Source organism: Miscanthus floridulus, chromosome 2 (assembly GCF_019320115.1).
Source record: "Miscanthus floridulus cultivar M001 chromosome 2, ASM1932011v1, whole genome shotgun sequence".
In the NCBI taxonomy this organism is placed as follows: Eukaryota; Viridiplantae; Streptophyta; class Magnoliopsida; order Poales; family Poaceae; genus Miscanthus; species Miscanthus floridulus.
This window is the reverse complement of record NC_089581.1, coordinates 57,883,010-57,902,271: the sequence shown is the minus strand read 5'-3', so window position 1 is coordinate 57,902,271 and position 19,262 is coordinate 57,883,010. Positions and strand designations below refer to the sequence as shown.

General features: G+C 50.3%; 1 protein-coding gene across 1 annotated transcript; it reads left to right on the top strand.

Annotated features, from left to right (window-relative positions):
- Positions 1-11,439: 11,439 nt before the first annotated feature.
- On the top strand, positions 11,440-18,146 carry LOC136524586 (vacuolar-sorting protein BRO1-like). The gene is made up of 8 exons (XM_066517900.1): positions 11,440-12,215; positions 13,485-14,435; positions 14,597-14,686; positions 14,787-14,855; positions 15,342-15,482; positions 15,745-15,793; positions 17,210-17,313; positions 17,421-18,146. The coding sequence occupies exons 1-8, from the start codon at positions 11,535-11,537 to the stop codon at positions 17,931-17,933; spliced, it is 2,598 nt and encodes an 865-aa protein (XP_066373997.1). The 5' UTR covers positions 11,440-11,534; the 3' UTR covers positions 17,934-18,146.
- The last annotated feature ends 1,116 nt before the right edge of the window (positions 18,147-19,262 follow it).

Here is a 19,262-nt window from a genome sequence, read left to right as displayed (position 1 = left end):
TAGAGCCCACGGCCTTGGGGTCGGGCGAGACAGCGCCCGCGGGCAAGACTAAGCCCGCACCCAAGGGGTCAGTCGAGACGGAGCCCGCGGCCTCGAGGTCAGGTGAGACAGAGCCCACGGCCTTGGGGTCGGGCGAGACGGAGCCCGCACCCAAGGGATCGGGTGAGACGGAGCCCGTGGCCTCGAGGTCGGACGAGACAGAGCCCGCGGCCTTGGGGTCGGCCGAGAAGGAGCCCGCAACCAAGGGGTCGAGCGAGACGGAGCCCGCGACCTTGGGGTCAGGCGAGACCTTTTAATACGTCTTGCTTCATCCGAGGAAGTCAGTGTGGGCGCTAACTTCCTTGCTTTGGGTATCCCTAATATCGATACCTGACAAGTGGCCAATGGTCGCTAGATTCGCCAACCACTCCGGGTTACCATGTGTCATGGGTGCTTACTTTAGTTACCATATACCATTTGAGATGGTGGGGTCAGAGCTAAATCTCTATCTCACATATAGGTTTGCATGCTACCATTTTAGCATGCCCACTAGGTTTGGTAATTAGTCAACATTGTCTTCCACTACAACTCCCATGCTATCTCTGTAGTCAGAGAGTCACAACCTCTCTTCTTCTCGTCAAAGTCAAAGGCGCCATTTCAGTTGATTTTTAGCACATCCAATCTAGGTTTTTCTAATGTTAAAGGACCTTCTGTCCTTCTCAGCTATTCGATCTCATAAAATCGCCAATTTGAGGTGCAATGATGAAACCGTGTTCTGCCAAGGATTGTCCTCGCTCGCCCTCTAGAGTTAGATTTCTTTAATGCACTGTAGCCAACACACATCTTTAGAAGTTTCAAATCCCAACTTCATGTCTCTTTAATTTTTCATGGTAGTCATTGATCTTACATGCCGAGTGTTTGGATAACAAGAAATAATTTATTTTAGAGGTGTTCAACCAAATCTTTAGAGATGTAGACATATGTCTTGGTGAAAGAATTCAGCTTGGTTAACTATAGAGCGTAAAATAAGTATTTATCTTTAGTTGAGCAACGGCTAGAAGCTCAACTGTAATTTTATCTAGTTTCTTAGTTTCTCATGTTGTTTCAGGATGATTTTCATCTATAACATCTATAACTCATTATCTCTATACGTACTATAAAAAAGTAGGGATAATTTCTCCTGCTTCCCTATTTTCCTTCAAAAATAAAAGTGAGGTAAAATAAATATTTATCTTTAATTGAGCAATGGCTAGAAGCTCAACTGTAATCTTATCTATTTTTTTAGTTTCTCTGTTTGTTTCATGATGATTGTCATGTGTAACTCATGATGCTGTTCGGCTGACTGATTTGCGGCTGTTGATGTTGCTGATTCTGATTTGTTGTGAGAGAAAAATATTGTTCTATAGATAAAAAGTTATGTTGATAAGCTCAAGCGAACAGGAGGTATATCTCTATGTACCATAAAGAAAAGTAGGGTTAAATTCCTCTTGCTACCCTATTTCCCTTAAAAATAAAAGGTGAGGTTTAGGTTTTTGGTTGAGTTGTGGCTTTTGGAAAAGCTGCTATGAGTTGTGAGCTTTGGAAAAGTTGCCGTGGAAAAGTTGCTTTGGAAAAAGCATAAGGCCGTTTGGTAGAACAGTTATGGCTTTTGGAAAACACATACGAACGGACCCCATCTATCATCCACAGTCCACTCCACTCAACTCTCTCCCTCTAAGAGCGGGCCCCACTCGTCATCTTCTTCCTTCTTCCTCCTAGAGCAGCCGAGCCGGGGCAGGGGCTAGACAAGGCCGGCGAGTAGCTGTGCCGTGGCAAGGGCAAAGGCAGCGGCTGAGCTCTCGCGCTCGCCCATCCGTCCCAAGCAGAGGCCCGCGAGCTGGGAGCAGGGAAGGAGGAAGGCCCCGCTGGATCTGACACGTGTGGAGGAGCTCGTCGTGGGTCCACGCGACTAAGGAGCCCGCCGGTCCGGTGCTGCTCGCCGCCGTCATAGGAGCTCGTCGAGGTCGTGTCCACGTGACCCTACGACTGGAGGTAGAGGTCCGGGCATGGGGAAGTGCGGCGGCCGGCCTGCTTGGCTTGCCGCGGCAGCGGTGGAGGGGGATCCTGCTCGGCGGTGGAGGGCCTGGGTGGGTCATTGAGCAGCCGCGCGCGTGGAATGGGCAGAAGCTTCTCTTCGGGCGGAGCTCGCGCTGCGACGGTGTTGGGCAAAAGCTTCGTGGCATGGCCAGCCATGGAGGAGGAGGCGCCCGCCGCCAAGGGAGGCCAGAGCAGGGGCCGAGGCGCCCACCGCCTGGGGAGGCCGAGGCAGGGGCCGACGTGCTCGTCGACGAGGGAGGTCAGAGCACGGCCGGAGGTGCCCGACGTTGAGGCTGCGGCAGTCGGAGACGCTGCGAGGAAGACGGTCGGGTGAAAAAAAAAACGCTCGCGAGAAACAAAAGATCAAAACGGTATGTTAGTAACCAGTGGCAGGGGGGTAATTTTTTACCCAAAAGTAGCTAAAAGTAGGGGAAAGCTACTTTCAATTTTGTACTAAAGTAAAAGCTGCTTTTGACGTAAAGCAGTTGTGGCTTTTGAGCCCTTAGGTTGGCTTTTGACTTTTATAAAAATAAAAAGCAGGTTTAAAAGCTCAACCAAACATGACCTTACACGTATATTAGGATGATGAGATTTTTTTATTCATACTATTATAATTTTTAAAGATGTATACAAATACGTATACTTCATTGCAGCGCCTCTCTCCGTCACTGACGCACGGGCCCACGTATCATCTTCTTTGTTCTCCTCTTGCCTTCTTCCATTGCTGAGCAGTATCCGCACGCCTGCTAGTGAAGTTCTACTACGACAATCTGGAGAGCGACATGGTGAGGGATTGCTTCCTAACCTGCGCGCTATGGCCGGAGGACCACAACATCTTCAAGGAGGAGCTCGTGCAGAGCTGGATCGGACTCGGCCTGCTCCCGGATCTCGGCGACATCGAGAGGCCCACAGGTTCGGGCTCTCGGTGATTGCCATCCTGAAGGACGCGTGCCTGCTGGAGCCGGGGGACAACCACCCTCGACGAGGAGCGGCTAGCGCCCGGTCGCTCAACCTGCGCAAGGCGCGCGCCGTTCCGCTGCTGTCCCCAGAGCACACGCCGGAGCTTGTGCAGGAGAGCCTGCGGGAGCTGGCGGTCTACTCGTCCGACGTCGAGGAGATCGTAGCCGACGCGCACGTGCCCAGGCCGCGTGCTGCTGCTGTGCGCCCGCGTGCTGCTGCTGCTGCTCGCCATCGCCGTGCTGCTGCTGCTTGCCACCGCCCAGGCCGCGAGCTCCCTGGCCGCGTGCTGCTGCTGCTGCTCGCCATCGCCCAGGCCACGAGCTGCTCGCCACCGTCCAGGCCGCGAGCTCCCCGGCCGCGTGCTGCTGCTGCTGCTCGCCATCGACGGCGGCGGATGCTGCTCAGCAATGGAAGATGGCAAGAGGAGAAAGAAGATGACACGTGGGGCCTGTACATAGGGGAGAGGGGCTGTAATAAAATATACGTATTTATATATACCTACAGCTGAGTACAAGGCTTCTTCGTATGTATTTTTGTGGAAAGCGAAGAATTATAATGATATTCTTTGCAATAGGAGAATAACTAGGAAACCAGGCGCGGCGCCCTTCTACAGCGGCGAGCCGACCATTGCTACTAATAAATGATTACATTTTTTAGTCCTCCTTTGATGTGTAGGACTTAACATGAGCTCTAATTTTTTTCGACATATATGCAACAACAGTTACGAGCCGATATGTTGGCAGCTGAATATTCACTTATGTAATTTTTACTTAGTTGGCACACTTTTAGCAATTGCAAAATCGACTACTAACAAGCTAAGAAAAGTCATAAACGATCAAATTTGCATGGACCTTGTACCAGCATCGTTTGATCTGTGAGCCATACTTCAGAAATATCTTGGGGAAAGTATAATAGGAGGTAACTCATAATAGATACAACAAAATTTGTCTTCCTTGTACTCAAGATATTGTAAAGTAAAGGATGGTAAAAAGGACTTCAAGTAGAGGTCGAAACTGAATATGTTGTATAGGTGAATTTATAACCACAGATCAGGCCGATTGCGAGCGTAGGAAAATAGTGCCAGTGCATGACACGGCGATCATTGTCGTAGTGTAGCACACTTGCATGGTAGAATGTCAAGGGCAGTGACGCCCAAGATAGCTGGACCTCGACTGCGAAGCTCGTAGTCACGATCCGTTGTCGTCGGCAGGGTTATACCCCCACGCCGCCGCCGTCTTCGTCAACCGGGTTATGCCCCCTAGTTGCCAGCTTAGAGAGAAAGAGGTAGGAGATAGGCTGATAATGCTTAATTGATTTCCAACGTGTGGTTACAATAATATATGGCAAAAGGCCCAACTAAAAGGAGCAACAATCTCCTTAATCTTAGGAACAAATAACAGAAAAGCTATCCTACTTTCCTTCCTAGCCACCAGCGTTGCTTATGCCCTGTGCCTCCTCCTGCGCGGCTGCTGCCCGCTCTAGGACGCGGTGCACGTCACGGGCCCGACGCCTTCTCACATACGTGCGCCCGACCATGACATCTCCCTCTCCGACGAGAGTCAGCTCGTCTCGTCCTCGAGCTGGAAAGAGGGGAACCTGGCGCGGAACGTGTCGGTGTCCTCCCAAGTAGACGACGCCGCTGAACAGTCTTTCCACTTGATGAGCACCTGCGGAACGCCGCGGGCAAGACGGTAGCGCACCGCGCGCTCAGGCTCCGGCTCGATGGCGCCATGACGGAGCAGGGGGTAACGGCGGTGTCTCAGCTGGTGGAGCTCCTAGGAACTTCTTGAGGAGGCCCACATGGAAAACATTGTGAATACGAGCGCCCGTCGGAAGAGCAAGATGGACGGCGACATCGTTGATGAGCTCAATGACACGGTATGGCCCGACGAAACGAGGCTTGAGCTTGCCGCCCACAGCTTGAGGCAGCGAAGACGCCGAGCGTTGCCGGAGACGAAGTAGAGCCCAATCACCGACCTGGTAACTGACTGGGCGATGGTTGCGGTCGTAGTACAGCTTCTGCGTGGCCTGCGCTTGCTCTAGGCGGTAGCGGACGTCGGCCAGGAACTCCGCGCGCTCCTCCATAGTCTTGGCGATCGCCTGCACCTTGGTGTCGCCCGGCTCATAAGATCTGATCGAGGGTGGGTCGCGCCCGTACACCACGCGGAAAGGAGTGTCCCGCAAGGATGACTGGTACGCCGTGTTGAAGAGGTACTCCGCCCACGGCAGCCAATGGACCCATTGGCGAGGCCGATCCCCCGTCAGGCACCGCAGGTACATGATGATGACGCGGTTGGTCGACTCGGACTGCCCATCTGACTGGGGGTGGAACGCCGTCGTCATGTGTAGCTTGGTGCCCATCAGTCGCATGAGCTCTTGCCAAAAGGAGGATGTAAAGACTGTGTCCCTATCAGAGACGATGGACTGAGGAACGCCGTGTAGACGAACGATGTCGGTGAAGAAAGCTTGGGCAACGGATTCAGCGGAGTACGGATGCACCAACGGAATGAAATGGCAGTACTTGCTGAACCGATCCACCACGGTGAGGATCACTGACTTGCCGCGGACGTGAGGGAGGGCCTCCACAAAATCGAGCGCGATGTCCGTCCAGACACCCTATGGCACCGGCAGCGGAAGGAGCAGGCCCACCGGCTGAAGGTGCTCTGATTTGTACTGCTGACACACAGCGCACACTCGCACCATGTCCTACACCTGTTGCTTCATGTTGGGGAAGTGGAAGTCGCGCCGTAGCCGGTGCAAGGTGCGCTGGACGCCCTCGTGGCCGTCCGCATGGACCGCCCCCATGATTTCCTGGAGCAGCGGAGAGGTGGGCGGGATGTACAGCTTGCCGGCGAACTGGACCATGCCGTCAACAAGCGTCCAAGGCGCCTGGCGAGACCCGGCTGTGATCTCAGCCTGGAGGGCGACGAGGGCCAGGGTCGTCGAGCTGGGCTTGGCGCAGGCGGTCGATGAAGTCGAAGCGGGGGGCCGAGAGAGCGAGCAACACCCCGTCCTCAGTGTCCCGCCTGGACAGCACGTCTGCCACGGCGTTCGCAGCGCCCGGCTTGTACTCGACGGAGAAATCGAAGCCCAGCAGTTTGCCAACCCAATGGTGTTGTGGGATGGTGGCGAGGCGCTGGTCCAGCAGATACTTTAGACTGTAGTGGTCCGTCTTGACGCTAAAGCGGCGTCCCCAGAGATACGGGCGCCAGTGCCGCACAGCCTGGACCAACCCGATGAGCTCGCGCTCATAGGCCGCAAGAGCGCGGTGTCGCGGCGCCACCGGCCGACTAAAGAAAGCGATCAGATGCCCGTCTTGGATGAGCACAACCCCGAAGCCATGGGACGACGCGTCACACTCGACCACGAACGGCTTGGCGAAGTCGGGCATGGCCAGGACCGGTGCTGCAGTCACGGCGGCCTTGAGGTCTGCGAATGCCGCGGCGGCCTTCGGACTCCACGAGAAGCCCTCCTTCTTGAGCAGGCCGGTGAGCGAGCGAGGCATCGGCCAGTCGTGTATGGCCTGTACCTTGGCCGAGTCCATGGCCACACCCGCCGCCGAGATCGTGTGGCCGAGGTAGGCGACCGAAGGCACCCCGAACGCGCACTTGGAGCGCTTGACGAAGAGAACATGGCGACGTAGCTCCTTGAGGACCGCGCGGAGGTGCCGGAGGTGGTCCGCCCATGACTTGCTGTAGATCAATATATCGTCAAAGAAAACGAGTACAAAGCGACGAAGGAAGGGACGCAGTACGTCGTTCATGAGGGCCTGGAATGTCGCCGGGGCGTTTCACAGCCCGAACGGCATCACCAAGAACTCATAGAGGCCGTCGTGTGTGCGGAACGCCGTCTTATGGATGTCCTCCGTCCTCATGCGCACCTGATGGTACCCGGAGCGTAAGTCGAGCTTGGTGAAGAACCGGGCACCATGAAGCTCATCCAGCAGCTCGTCGATGACGGGGATGGGGTACGCATCCTTCATCGTGAGCGCATTCAGCTCGCGGTAGTCGACGCAGAATCGCCACGATCCATCCGGCTTTTTGACGAGGAGGACCGGGGAGGAGAAAGCGGAGTCGCTGCGCTTGACGATGCCTTGGGCGATCATTGCGTCGCGCTACTTCTCTAGCTCATCTTTGTGTGCAGCCGGGTACCGGTACGGGCGGACCGCCACGGGAGTCGCGCCGGGCTTGAGGACGATGCGGTGTGTCTGGCCCCGCTCCGGAGGCAGGCCACTTGGCACGGCGAAGACGTCGGGGAAGTCATCCAGGAGCGCGTCGAGGAGTGGTTCTACGGCCTCAGTAGCGTGTAGACGGGCAGGAGCCTTGGGGGCGATGCCGTGCCAGCAGACGGACCTACTCGCATGCTGGAACGCCATGGTGCCATCCGCCAGGTTCCACACGATGTCCCCTAGTGGCGCCATCCAATTGGTGCCCAACACCACGTCATAGCCTGCAAGGGGCATAATAAATAGATCGACCTGGAACTCCAAGCCATCAATGAGCACTGGAGCGTGGCGGAGCACCCCGGGGCAGGAGACACGTTCACCGTTTGCCACGGTTGCCGTGAGCCGAGGGCGCGGTTCGATGGGAACACCGGCGCATCGGGCGGCGTCCTCCCCAATGAAGCTGTGCATGGAGCCGGTGTCGATGAGCGCGATGAAGTCGGCCACTCCAACTCGTACCCGGAGCTGGATCGTGTTGCTGCCGGGAATGCCTGACGACCACGTGCAGGGAAAACACCGGGGCTTCCTCGTCCGCTGCCTCCCTCGTCCAGCTCGACACCGTCGATGTATAAGATACGACGGCATGTGCGGTTATGGCCCCACGAGTATGGCTCGTTGCAGTTGTAGCAGAGACCAAGGCGACTGTCGTTCCGCTTGTTCCTCGACCGAGAGACGCCGCACCGGATTGGCTGCTCCTCCTCGGATCGGCGGTGCCGATAGGGCCTGTACAACGGGCACCGGTAGTACGGGTGCCGCTGGAACGACGGCAGGCGCGTGGCGGCATCGCCGGGGCCGGTAGCACCGCGCGCTGGCGCGGCTCGGGCTGGAGCGGCTGGCACCCGCTCGAGCTCCATCAATTCGACCTGGCGGGCGAGGCTCATGGCCGCCGCGAGCGTCTCCGGGTTGTGGATGCAGGACGACGTGGCTGAGCGGCGGAAGGAGGCCGCCGGTGAAGAGTTGGACGCGCTGCGCTTCGTCAAGTCGGCCAGCACGCGGGAGGAGGGCCTGGAAATGGTTGGCGTACCCCTCCACTGTCCCGGTGCGCCGGCATTCGGCGAGCTCGAACATCGGGGCGGATCAGAGAGGTGGGCCAAACCGCAGATTGAGGAGGTCCTTGAAATGACCCCACGGCGGCGTGCCCTCATCATCCTGGAGCTGGGTGAACCACAACTACGCGATGTCGTCCAGGTAGTACGACGCCATGCGCACGCGCTCCTCCCCCATGGTCCGGTGTTGGTGGAAATAGGCCTCGCACTTGTTGAGGAAGAGCATTGGGTTGGTCGTGCCGTCGAAGCGGGGAAAATCCCACTTCCTGTGTTTTGGGTGGAAGTCTTGATCACGTGGCTCGTCCGGGCGACGGTTGTCGCTGCCACCGGAAGACGACGAGGACTTGTCCTTCATGGTCGCCATGTCAGACTTCACGGTCGTCAGCTCGGCGTTCATGGTCTTCAGCATGTTCATGACCTCGGCGAGGGTGGGTTCGGACATGGTGGCTGGACTGGGCGCAGAGGCGGTGGGCGATGGGGGCGAGGTTGCGTCGGCGGCGGTGGTGGGCGGGCTGGAGCGAGTGGGAGAGGATCGGCGTGACCGTGATACTCGGTTGTCAAGGGCAGTGACGCCCAAGATAGCTGGACCTCGACTGCGAAGCTCGTAGTCACGATCCGTCGTCGCCGGCAGGGTTATACCCCCACGCCGCCGCCGTCTTCGTCAACCGGGTTATGCCCCCTAGTTGCCGGCTTAGAGAGAAAGAGGTAGGAGATAGGCTGATAATGCTTAATTGATTTCCAACGTGTGGTTACAATAATATATGGCAAAAGACCCAACTAAAAGGAGCAACAATCTCCTTAATCTTAGGAACAAATAACAGAAAGCTATCCTACTTTCCTTCCTAGCCACCAGCGTTGCTTATGCCCTGTGCCTCCTCCTGCGCGGCTGCTGCCCGCTCCAGGGCGCGGCGCACGTCACGGGCCCGACGCCTTCTCACATACGTGCGCCCGACCATGACATAGAAGGATGCAGATGAAATGCAATGCAATTTGACTGGTTACCACCTAAAGCACAAAGACATTATGTCAGTATATTTGACACGCAAATGTACTGCTGTTTTTCAGTGTAGAAAACAATGACCTGTGGTAGTCGAAATGAGGTGTCTCTAGACAGTGACGAAGCCAGAAAAAAATTTAGGAGGGGACTGAACAAAAGAATAGAGGTTTTTTTATCTTCTCTTAACCTTAGTCCCTCCTACCTAATACATGTATGCATAAAATTTTAAAGGAGGACTTAGGAAAACTCCACGTGCTCAGGATTAGCCCCACCGCTGGCTACGTCCCTGTCTCTAGACATACATATAGTGTGCTAAACTAAGTTTCTCCCTAGCTAACTAAAACAAATTTCTAGGCAAACATTAGCATAGAAACACTCTTCTTATATAAACAGAAATCACGAGTTTCAAACATCATAAATTGAACTAATTGATGTTTCTAAATAGTGTATTACCTGGAAGACTGGAACAACTGGGCTCTCCGCAGGTTCAACATAGATGATCTTGAAACATGGGTTACTTTTCAACACATATTATGTATATCTTAATCTTGAGATTCCATGTCTTGCATCATGTTAAATTGTAGGAATTGAAGTTCAGGGTTTTAGGTTATGGCATTGCAAATCTGAGAAACGAACTTCTGAGTTTCAGATTATATCATAATTAAAACTTTAGAATTACACAATCAAACTACAATATGTTATGATTGGCAAACATAAGGGATGCATCCTGCAGAGCATAGACTATATACTAAGCAATAAGCAGTAGTTAAATGAGGTCAAGTGGTTGCTAATATTCAGAGACTAAAAGCAATGAGCAACATTTTTTTTCACTGAAAATTTCAAATTGTACCAAGCTATGCACATGATAACCAGGAGTCTAGGATATACTTTAAGACACAGAGCAAGGATACTTCAACTTCAATGATACACTCCCACATGGTTCTGGTATTCCACACTTTCTTTGCCTGAAATGAGGCCTGTGGAAATTTAACATGGCCTCATTCAGAGATAGAGCAAGGACACATGCGCTTGGAGATTATGGTGTTCCACGCCAAGATTATCGGCTGCAGCATTTAGTCAAACAGCTTCTGCGCACAGGCAGGTCCGTGATCTTGCGCAGAAGATTATCAGCCCCTGAAGCTTGATGTGTGCCTCCTAGTGAGCATGGTGGGCACATCACTCTCCCGTTTGGCTGGTGCATGGTGGCGGCGGCGGAGACAGCCAGGGGCTCTGTTGTGCTTCGATAAGTTGCTGCTAGAACGTGAAATGGACATGCGTGGCAGTGAACCGTGCCCGCAGCACCCTTGGCCGCGTCGCTCATGGTCTCGAGCCATAGTATCTGCAGGGTCTCGGCGGCAAGCCCAAGGTGCTGACCAACGGTGTCCATGTGGAAGACTCCGCGCTCACCGTACTGCCTAGGGGCGGCATCGAGGGAAGGGGAGATGAGGTTCAAGGGAGGTGAGGAAGCACGGTACGCCGTCTTGTGGCATCCTGCGCCAGAGCCAACGACCTGCCCCGCGCCGCGCCGCACTCGTTTCGCCCACACCAAGCGCTGCCGGCGTCGCCCGCTTCGCTGGGGAAGGTGCGAGGGCGGGCGGCGGATGGAGCGGGAGGATGGAGACGTGCCAGTGTCACTGAGGGGGCGAGTCGTCTGCTGAGCGGGTTCGCGAACATTCGCGACCGCCCGTGCTTGCGACTTAATGGGTGAGACCCGAACGGATCCGTAATCGGACGGTTCATATCGCGAGTTCGCCTGATCCGACGGCTCGCGGGTTATCAGATGACGTAGATATCGGGTCTGCCCGAACCTTGGCCCGGATTAAAAGTATAGAGATAGAGATAACGGCGTTTTTCTAAAGTTCGAAAATTATAATAATATGAATAAAAAAACCCTAGGATCATAAGGTGATTTGATTTCTAAACCGTACTTTTCAGTTAATAAATAATATTTTTTTCTCAGTCAACGGAGCCGTGGCTTATCTGACGAACGAAAACGCACAAAACTGACGACCCCGTTCCGTTTCGACTTCGACCCACGGCCACGCTGCCCGCACGGATCTCAGGGCACCTAGACCCCGTACAGTTCTTTCCTCGACGCGGCGAAGCATCCTCTTCCACAGTTTCCTTCCTCTAGTTGCCTTTCCAGAGCGAACTCTCAACTCCCCGAATTTCCTTCCCCCCGAAGTCCCCAGCCCCACCCCATCCTCCGATCCCCTCCACTTCCGCACCGCCTCCGGCCACCGCGTCCGCCCCGATGTCGTCGGCGGCGGGGTCCTCTAACGTGATGCTCGCCATCCATGAGAAGAAAACGACTGCTACTGATCTCTACCGCCCGCTGCGCCTCTACATCGCCTCCGTCTACTCGGAGCGCGAGGCCGCCGCGGCCGACGACGACCTTACCGTGGTGCGCGACCTCCGCGCCGCTGTCGAGCAGCCCTCCCTCCCGGACCCGTCCTCCCTGGAGCAGCGCCGCGACGCGCTCCTCGCCTACGCGCGGGCCCTGGCGCTCGTGGAGCCCCGCTTCCCCATCTCCACCGACCGCGCCCACGTCCACTCCCTCACCTTCACCTGGCACGATACCTTCAAGGGGAATAAGAAGTGCGCCCTCGCCTCCGTTCACCTCGAGAAGGCCGCCGTGCTCTTCAACCTCGGCGCCGTCTACTCCCAGATCGCGCTTGCCGCGGACCGCTCCACCGACGTCGGGATCAAGACCGCGTGCGGCGCCTTCCAGAGTGCGGCGGGGGCGTTCGCGTGGCTCAGGGAGAGCGGAGTCGCGGCCAAGGCTGTCGCTGCGGGGGCCACCACCGTGGACATCACGCCCGAGTGCGCCGGCATGCTGGAGAAACTCATGCTCGCGCAGGCGCAGGAGTGCTTCTTCGAGAAGGTCATAGGTGGAGGGAAGCCACCCGCGCTGTGCTCCAAGGTGGCGCGGCAGGTGCGTGGTTACTTCCTGTTGTTCAGGTTTTTGCGGTATGGGAGCTTAGATTGGATTGATGTGGAATGAATGAAAGCTCTGAATGTTTCTTAAGTTGTTTAAGCATTTACAATATGTTTACCAGCCATAAAGTGAATTCACGATGTTGTAGTGTTGAGGACTTAAGAGAGAATTATAGTATGCTGAACCCTAAGCTAGGGAAGTCCATTTATCTAACATCAAGATAAACCTAATTATCGATGCAGACGTTAGCCATAGAATCAAAGCAGGGTGGATCAAGTGCCGAAAAGCTTTTGGCATCCTTTGTGATAAGAGGGTACCACAAAAACTAAAAGGCAAGTTTTATAGAACGACGATTAGACCGGCTATGTTGTATGGAGCTGAATGTTGGCCTACAAAGATTTGTCATGTTCAACAACTGAGTGTTGCAGAAATGCGTATGTTGTGATGGATTTGTGGTCACACAAGAATGGACCAAGTTAGGAACGATGATATACGTGACCGCCTAGGGGTAGCACCAATTGAAGAAAAGCTTGTCCAACATCGGTTGAGGTGGTTTGGCCATGTCCAAAGGAGACCTTCAAAGGCACCAGTGCATTGTGGAGTCCTAAGCCAAGCTAATAATATGAGAAGAGGTAGAGGTAGACCGAAATTGACATGGGGGGAGGCAATAAAAGAGATTTGAAAGCTTGGGATATACTTAAAGATCTATCAGCCTGTTCGCTTATTGGTTTTAGTCAGGGCTTACCAGTCAGCCAACAGTGTTTTCCTCTCACAACAAACCAGCACTAGCCGGGCTTATCAGCCCAGAAATAAACCAGCGAACAGGCTGTATGTTTGAATAGGAGTGCTTGGAAAGTAGCTATTGACGTGCCTGAACCGTGACTAGGGACTCTTGGTGGGTTTCAACTCTAGCCTACTCCAACTTGCTTGGGACTGACAGGCTTTGTTGTTGTTGTTGCAAGATAAACCTAATTCTAGAATAATTCTATAGGCCTATGGGGTGGTTAACTTTTTGATTGAATCGTATTTAGGACTTAGCAAGCAAGTTCGTGTGTGTATCCAGTTGCGAGATTAGTTCCTACAACTGATTTGATTTAGTTATATATGATGACTTAATTGTATATGAGTTGCACGGTTCATTTTAGCTACCATTAATACAGCACATTCTTATTCATGATGCCGTACAGTTCTTTCTTCTGCAAAACTTTGGTGTCAATGTGCTATCTAACTAATTCTTGGTCATTACATGTTCACATATCTTTTCAGGTGGGCATATTCTATGAAGAAGCATACGCAGCTCTCAGTGCACCTCCTCTAAGTCAGCACTTTGATAAGACATGGGTGTCCCATGTCCAGCTGAAAGCTGCTCAATTCTACGCCGATGCTTGCTATAGGTATTCATTAGATCTTCATCAGAAAGAAGAAATTGCTGAGGAAATTGCACGTTTAAAGATTGGTATGAGTGCCTTGGCAGATGCTAAGAAGGCTGCGAAGGGAGTTGCTGCCCAGCTTCTGGATTCCGTCAACAAGCTCGAAAGTAACATGAAAACCAACTTGGAAAGGGCTATGAAGGAGAATGATCGTGTTTACCTGATGCGGGTTCCAGCTGCTGGTTCCTTGGGAGCCCTCCCTGCAGCGTCCCTTGTAAAGCCTACCTCTTTGGCTGAAGTTTTAGATGCCAGCAAGGAAAGGCTTTTTTCATCACTTGTGCCTGATGGCAGCATGAAAGCACTCTCTAAGTACACAGAGATGGTAGATAATATTATCCGGACCCAGGCAGAGAAATTGCAGCAAGCTAGTGAGATCACTAGAGTCAGGCTGAAGGAAATGGACTTACCAGATTCTATTCTTTCATTGGAAGGAAATATAACCTTGCCCTTGGATCTGAAGGAAGACGTAGAGGCTGTGCAGATAAGTGGTGGCCCTGCTGGCTTAGAATCTGAGTTGCAGCAGCTTAGGGATTTGAGCAGGGTCAATCAGGAACTACTTGTTCAGACTGAAGAACTTCTACAGAAGGAGGCGAATGAAGACGCACAATTTCGTACACAATTTGGGAGTCGTTGGACTAGACCTCAATCAAGCACCCTAACCAAGAATATTCAGGATAGATTGAATCTGTTTGCTTCTAATCTCAAGAGAGCTGCCGATAGTGATTCTCTGATTGAACAAGGCGTGAAGGAGAACTATCCATTGATGTCTGTCCTTGACAAAAGACCGGTGAGAGTTTAACATTAGTATATAACATGAAACTAAAAGTATAATTAGGATCTAACATTTGAGTGGATTACTTATCTTTATTTGCTTCCCAATGAACCGTGACTCTTTTCTGTGATGATCATTTTATCTAGATAGTTACATGTACCTGTTCTCTGTTGCAGATAGAGTCTGCACTTCCAAGTATTTCCAGGCCTATCATGTCCTTGGATGGCAATGAAGATGCCATTGTTGGAGCCCTGAAACAAAGCTTGGTAATGTACATTAGTTTTTATAACTGGTAGAATATGTAGTAACTAGTAAGACTGCTTTTTTTTTTTGAACTTGGCAAAGCTTACTTTTATTTGTCAACAGAGACAACTGGAGTCTCTTGGAGCACAAAGGGCTGGTCTCGAAGACATGCTCAAAGAAATGAAAAGAAAGGTGCATCTATTGTTCCTGTAGTTTTCATTATAGTTCTTTTTTTCACGAGATTTTTCTTGGTCGTACCTGTAGAATACATTTCATCTGGTGCTAGCATTAAATTACAAGCCATGGGTTTGTTTTACTTTCTCAGTGAACATATCATGCTTAAAGTTTTAATGTTCTTGACTTCTTGGAGTGCTGTATTAGTACTAATTCATCGTGGGCTCCTATGACTATGACTATGAGTGCCTTTGTGTATTATGTTGTTGCTCTACTTAGTAATATTCTGCTTTGCATTGCCCCTTCCAAATTCCACTTAACAAAAAAATCCACTTGACAAGATTTTATGGTGGTCCTGATGGATTGCTTTTCAAGTTTGTTAGTCCTTCAACTAAGCTGAAATTCATTCATCATCTTCCATTACTTAGAAATTAGTGATAAATAACCGATGATGTGGTCATATACTATAGTATTTAGTGCGCTGAGAAGATCCATTTTTGCCAGGATGATATATTGCCTAAGTTGATGGCTGGTGTGGGATCACATGATGATCTTTTCAAGAAGGAGATGGCTAAGTATGATCCTATCTGTGCTGATATTGCTGATAACATTGAGGCACAGGAACAATTATTGCTACAAATACAGGTAAGCAGGCATACCTGATAAATACTGGTGGTGCAGGCTCCTTTGAAACTTTCTTTGTGTTAAATTTGCGTAAAGTTCTATCAACAACATATGTGTATTAAAACTGAGTAGTAGCATCGTTGTTTTGCAATTGAGCGATTTGACTCCAGAGATGAGAAAAGGAAGAAACAGTGGGAGAAGTGTTTATAAGAGCCCAATGCCCTATATTTTGCCATGTACTTTCGTCTTGTGTCTGACACTTAGATACTGGATCCTTGCACAGGCACAAAACGAGCAATTTGCTGCTGTATTCAACCTAGAGGATTACAAAGGTAACCTTTCTGGGATTTTTTCTTCGCGTCACAGTTGTGATAGAATGCCTTTACATTTACTTTTGTAACTTGCTTTATACATTGAATCCAAAAGTTACAACATGCTCTTTAGGTATTGTAATTTTCATCATGTCAACAAGGTTTTACAGTTATTGCTTCAGGAGTATACTCCCTCTGCCCCTTTTTAATTGTCGCTGGAGTCTTTGTGCTGGTCAAATTTTCTTAAGTTTGACTAGGTTTGTAGAAAATATTAGTAACATTTGTATCTCCAAATATGTTTGTTATGAAAATAGATTCAACAATCTATCTAATGATACTAATTATGTACCATAAATATTAATATTTTGATTATTTTCTTTTATATATTTGATCAAAGTTGAAGGGCGGGCCTGGTGCAAGCGGTAGAGTCTTACCGCCTGTGACCGGAAGGTCCCGGGTTCGAGTCGCGGTCTCCTCGCATTGCACAGGCGAGGGTAAGGCTTGCCACTAACACCCTTCCCCAGACCCCGCACAAAGCGGAAGCTCTCTGCACTGGGTACGCCCTTTATATATTTGATCAAAGTTGAGTATGTTTGACTTCTCGGGAAGTGAGAGCGACAATTGAAAGGGACGGACGGAGTTTGGGCTGATTTTTCAGCAAATTATCTGCTTTAACTATACGTGTGATGTACTGCTGCCTTTTGCAATTTCCACTTTTGTACTTTAACAACTTTTTTTTTAATTTGTTTGCCTTATGGGTGATAACTTCATGCAGTATTTTATTTTGGTAATGTTCTTTCCATTCTTGAGCCCATCAATTACAGTGGTTCCCTAGATCACGCTGGCCGGTTGGGTAGTTATTGATTCGTGGGCATTTTTGTGCAAATTTCAGCAATTTGTCTGCTTCAGTTGTCCATAAAGCTTCCTTAGCAGGCTAGGTGTTGCTTGTATGCATGCCTTTTTCCTGCATGTGCGCCATTTTCTGGAGTAACTTCAAATTTGATACTGCTCTGCTTAATTTCTACTCCCTCTGTTCCAAATTAGAGGTCACTTTAGCTTTCTCGTCCTAAGTCAAACTTCTCTAACTTTGACAAAGTTTTTAGAAAAAATATTAACATCTACAAGTTCAAATAAATGCACTGTCAAGACATATTTCATGGGGAACATAATGAAACTAATTTGTTGTTGTAAATGTTGATGTATTTTCTTGTGAACTTCAATCGAAGTTAAAGAAGTTTGACTTAGGACAAAAATTGACCTATAATTTTGAACGGAGGGGTAACCTGTAATCATTGTTAACATGGAACTGTTATCACAGTCAGGTGCTATTATTTTTTAGATTGAGGAGTCGGATCTTCGAACAATGTAATGTGTAATTCTTTTTCTTTGTGCAAAGCTAATGTGTAACTTTGATATGTTAAACTCCTTTTTTTTCAGCTGCTCGTGAGAGATGTTACAAGCAAATCACTGCTGCTGTTGCTAAATACCGGGAGTTTAAAAAGAACATTAACGAGGGCCTAAACTTTTATGTTACTTTACAGGTGTGATTGCATTTCCATTTTCATATTGTTCCATTTGCATTTAACATAGGAATGCTGATGTCTCCTCTCGAATGGGCTACTGATTTTGGGATGATCCCTGTGTACAGGAAGCAATAGGCAAAATAAAACAGCAGTGCAGTGACTTTATAATGACCCGAAACATTCAATGCCGTGAAATGATCGAAGATGTGCAGAGGAAGGTGGCGGGCTTCAGCTTCTCGTCCTCCGGCCACTCTATGCAGAGGAATGCTTCTGTACCTCAGAGCAGCCCATCACCACCGCCGCATGCTCAGGCTCCCTATGCCTCTCCACCTGGGGTAGACTCAAGGCCTGGATATTCTCAACCGGAGCCAAGACCTGCATACTCACAACCATACCCTCCATCCTATGGTGCGCCAGCGCAACAGCCTCCATACGGTGCACCACACCCCAGTCAGTACCATCAGCCAGCGCACCAGGCGCCTCCTGGTCATGACTATGGTCAGCCGGCCTATCCTGGATGGCGTGGGCCATATTACAATGCCCATCAGTCGCAGCAATCTGCGCCATATCCACAGCCACCGTACAATGCCCCTGGGGCTTACCCTCCGCACCAGAGCAACTATTACAGGCCTCAATAAGTCATCTTGTCGTTGCTGCAACTATTTGTTTGTTTCTTTTCCATTGGATCTTACCATTGTGGAGTACATTATCTGGTGTACTGCATACGAGAGTTTGGGTGGTGTAATATCAGGTTGATTAGAAGGTATAGCTTGTATGATTTGTACGTATAATAATGTGCTGGATGTGTTGTAATACACGGCTACATTCTCATATGCATATTGCAACACCTACGTCAATCTCAGCATCGCCCCTTTGTGTGACAATTGCCTTGACACGTCTCAGTCATCACCATGGCGCCTCATTTGTGCCCCATCGCCCATCGGCAACACATGGATAGTTCAGACACTGAGGGATTGTTAGATCATTGGCTTTCACCTTGGCTTCTTTTCCAATCTCACCGTTTGTGGCTCTCCTTTTGTGACTGTGGAAGGTATATCACGACTAGCATATAGTTAGTTGGGATTATGATCCCATGTGTTGGCTTGACCCTTGTCATGCAAATCATCCCATTCAACCCAATTCTATTCCTTCTATAGTAGTGCATATATGATGATTGTGTTAGTGCAAGCCAAGTTTAACAGCGTACATGTTTCTTCCTTTTGTTTTCTGCTTGTGTTAGCCTGTTAGGCTTGTTGGACTAAAATTGTGCTTGAAATGTAAACCAGGTATTATATCTCACAATTTTTAAAATATCCTAAAACCGTAAAAAAAACATGTTCCCATGATTGAACAGGTTACCTAGCCCAGTTCAAGGAGTGTATCACCAAACTATGCGCATTTAATGTTGAATGCCTTCGTTGTGGTTCCAAATAATTTTGGGGGCTCCACCTGTCGTTCGTGTCCTTTGGGATATATGATGCACAAGGAACCTCCTGTATATTGTGCTTAAAACACATTTTAACAAGCTCAGTGGCACTTAATATAAACGATTAAATACAGCAAAGCAGTGACCAGATCGATAGGCATCAACTGGTTTTGTCCCCGTTCGCGTGTCCTTAAACCCGGCTTGATTCGCTTATTTTTTTATCCGGAACAGTGTTTTTCTCTCACAAATTCCTCCAACATTCTTCCAAACCATCCAGATTCCTCTAGAATTCAGACAAGCGAACAGGACCATGTATATCGGTTTTGTGCAGGAACAGTTCCTAGAAAAGGTGAATGAACTACTCTGTGACTGAGCATCAATTTTTCCTAATTCCACCTCAAATTCCAACCTCTCCACCTGCAGATGCGGTAGACCCGCACTTAGGCGCACCGCTGGAACTACGAAGAACAATGACCTCATCTTTCACACATGTCCGGCCTGTTACTGTAACGAGTTTGTTGAACAGCTATGATTTAGGTTT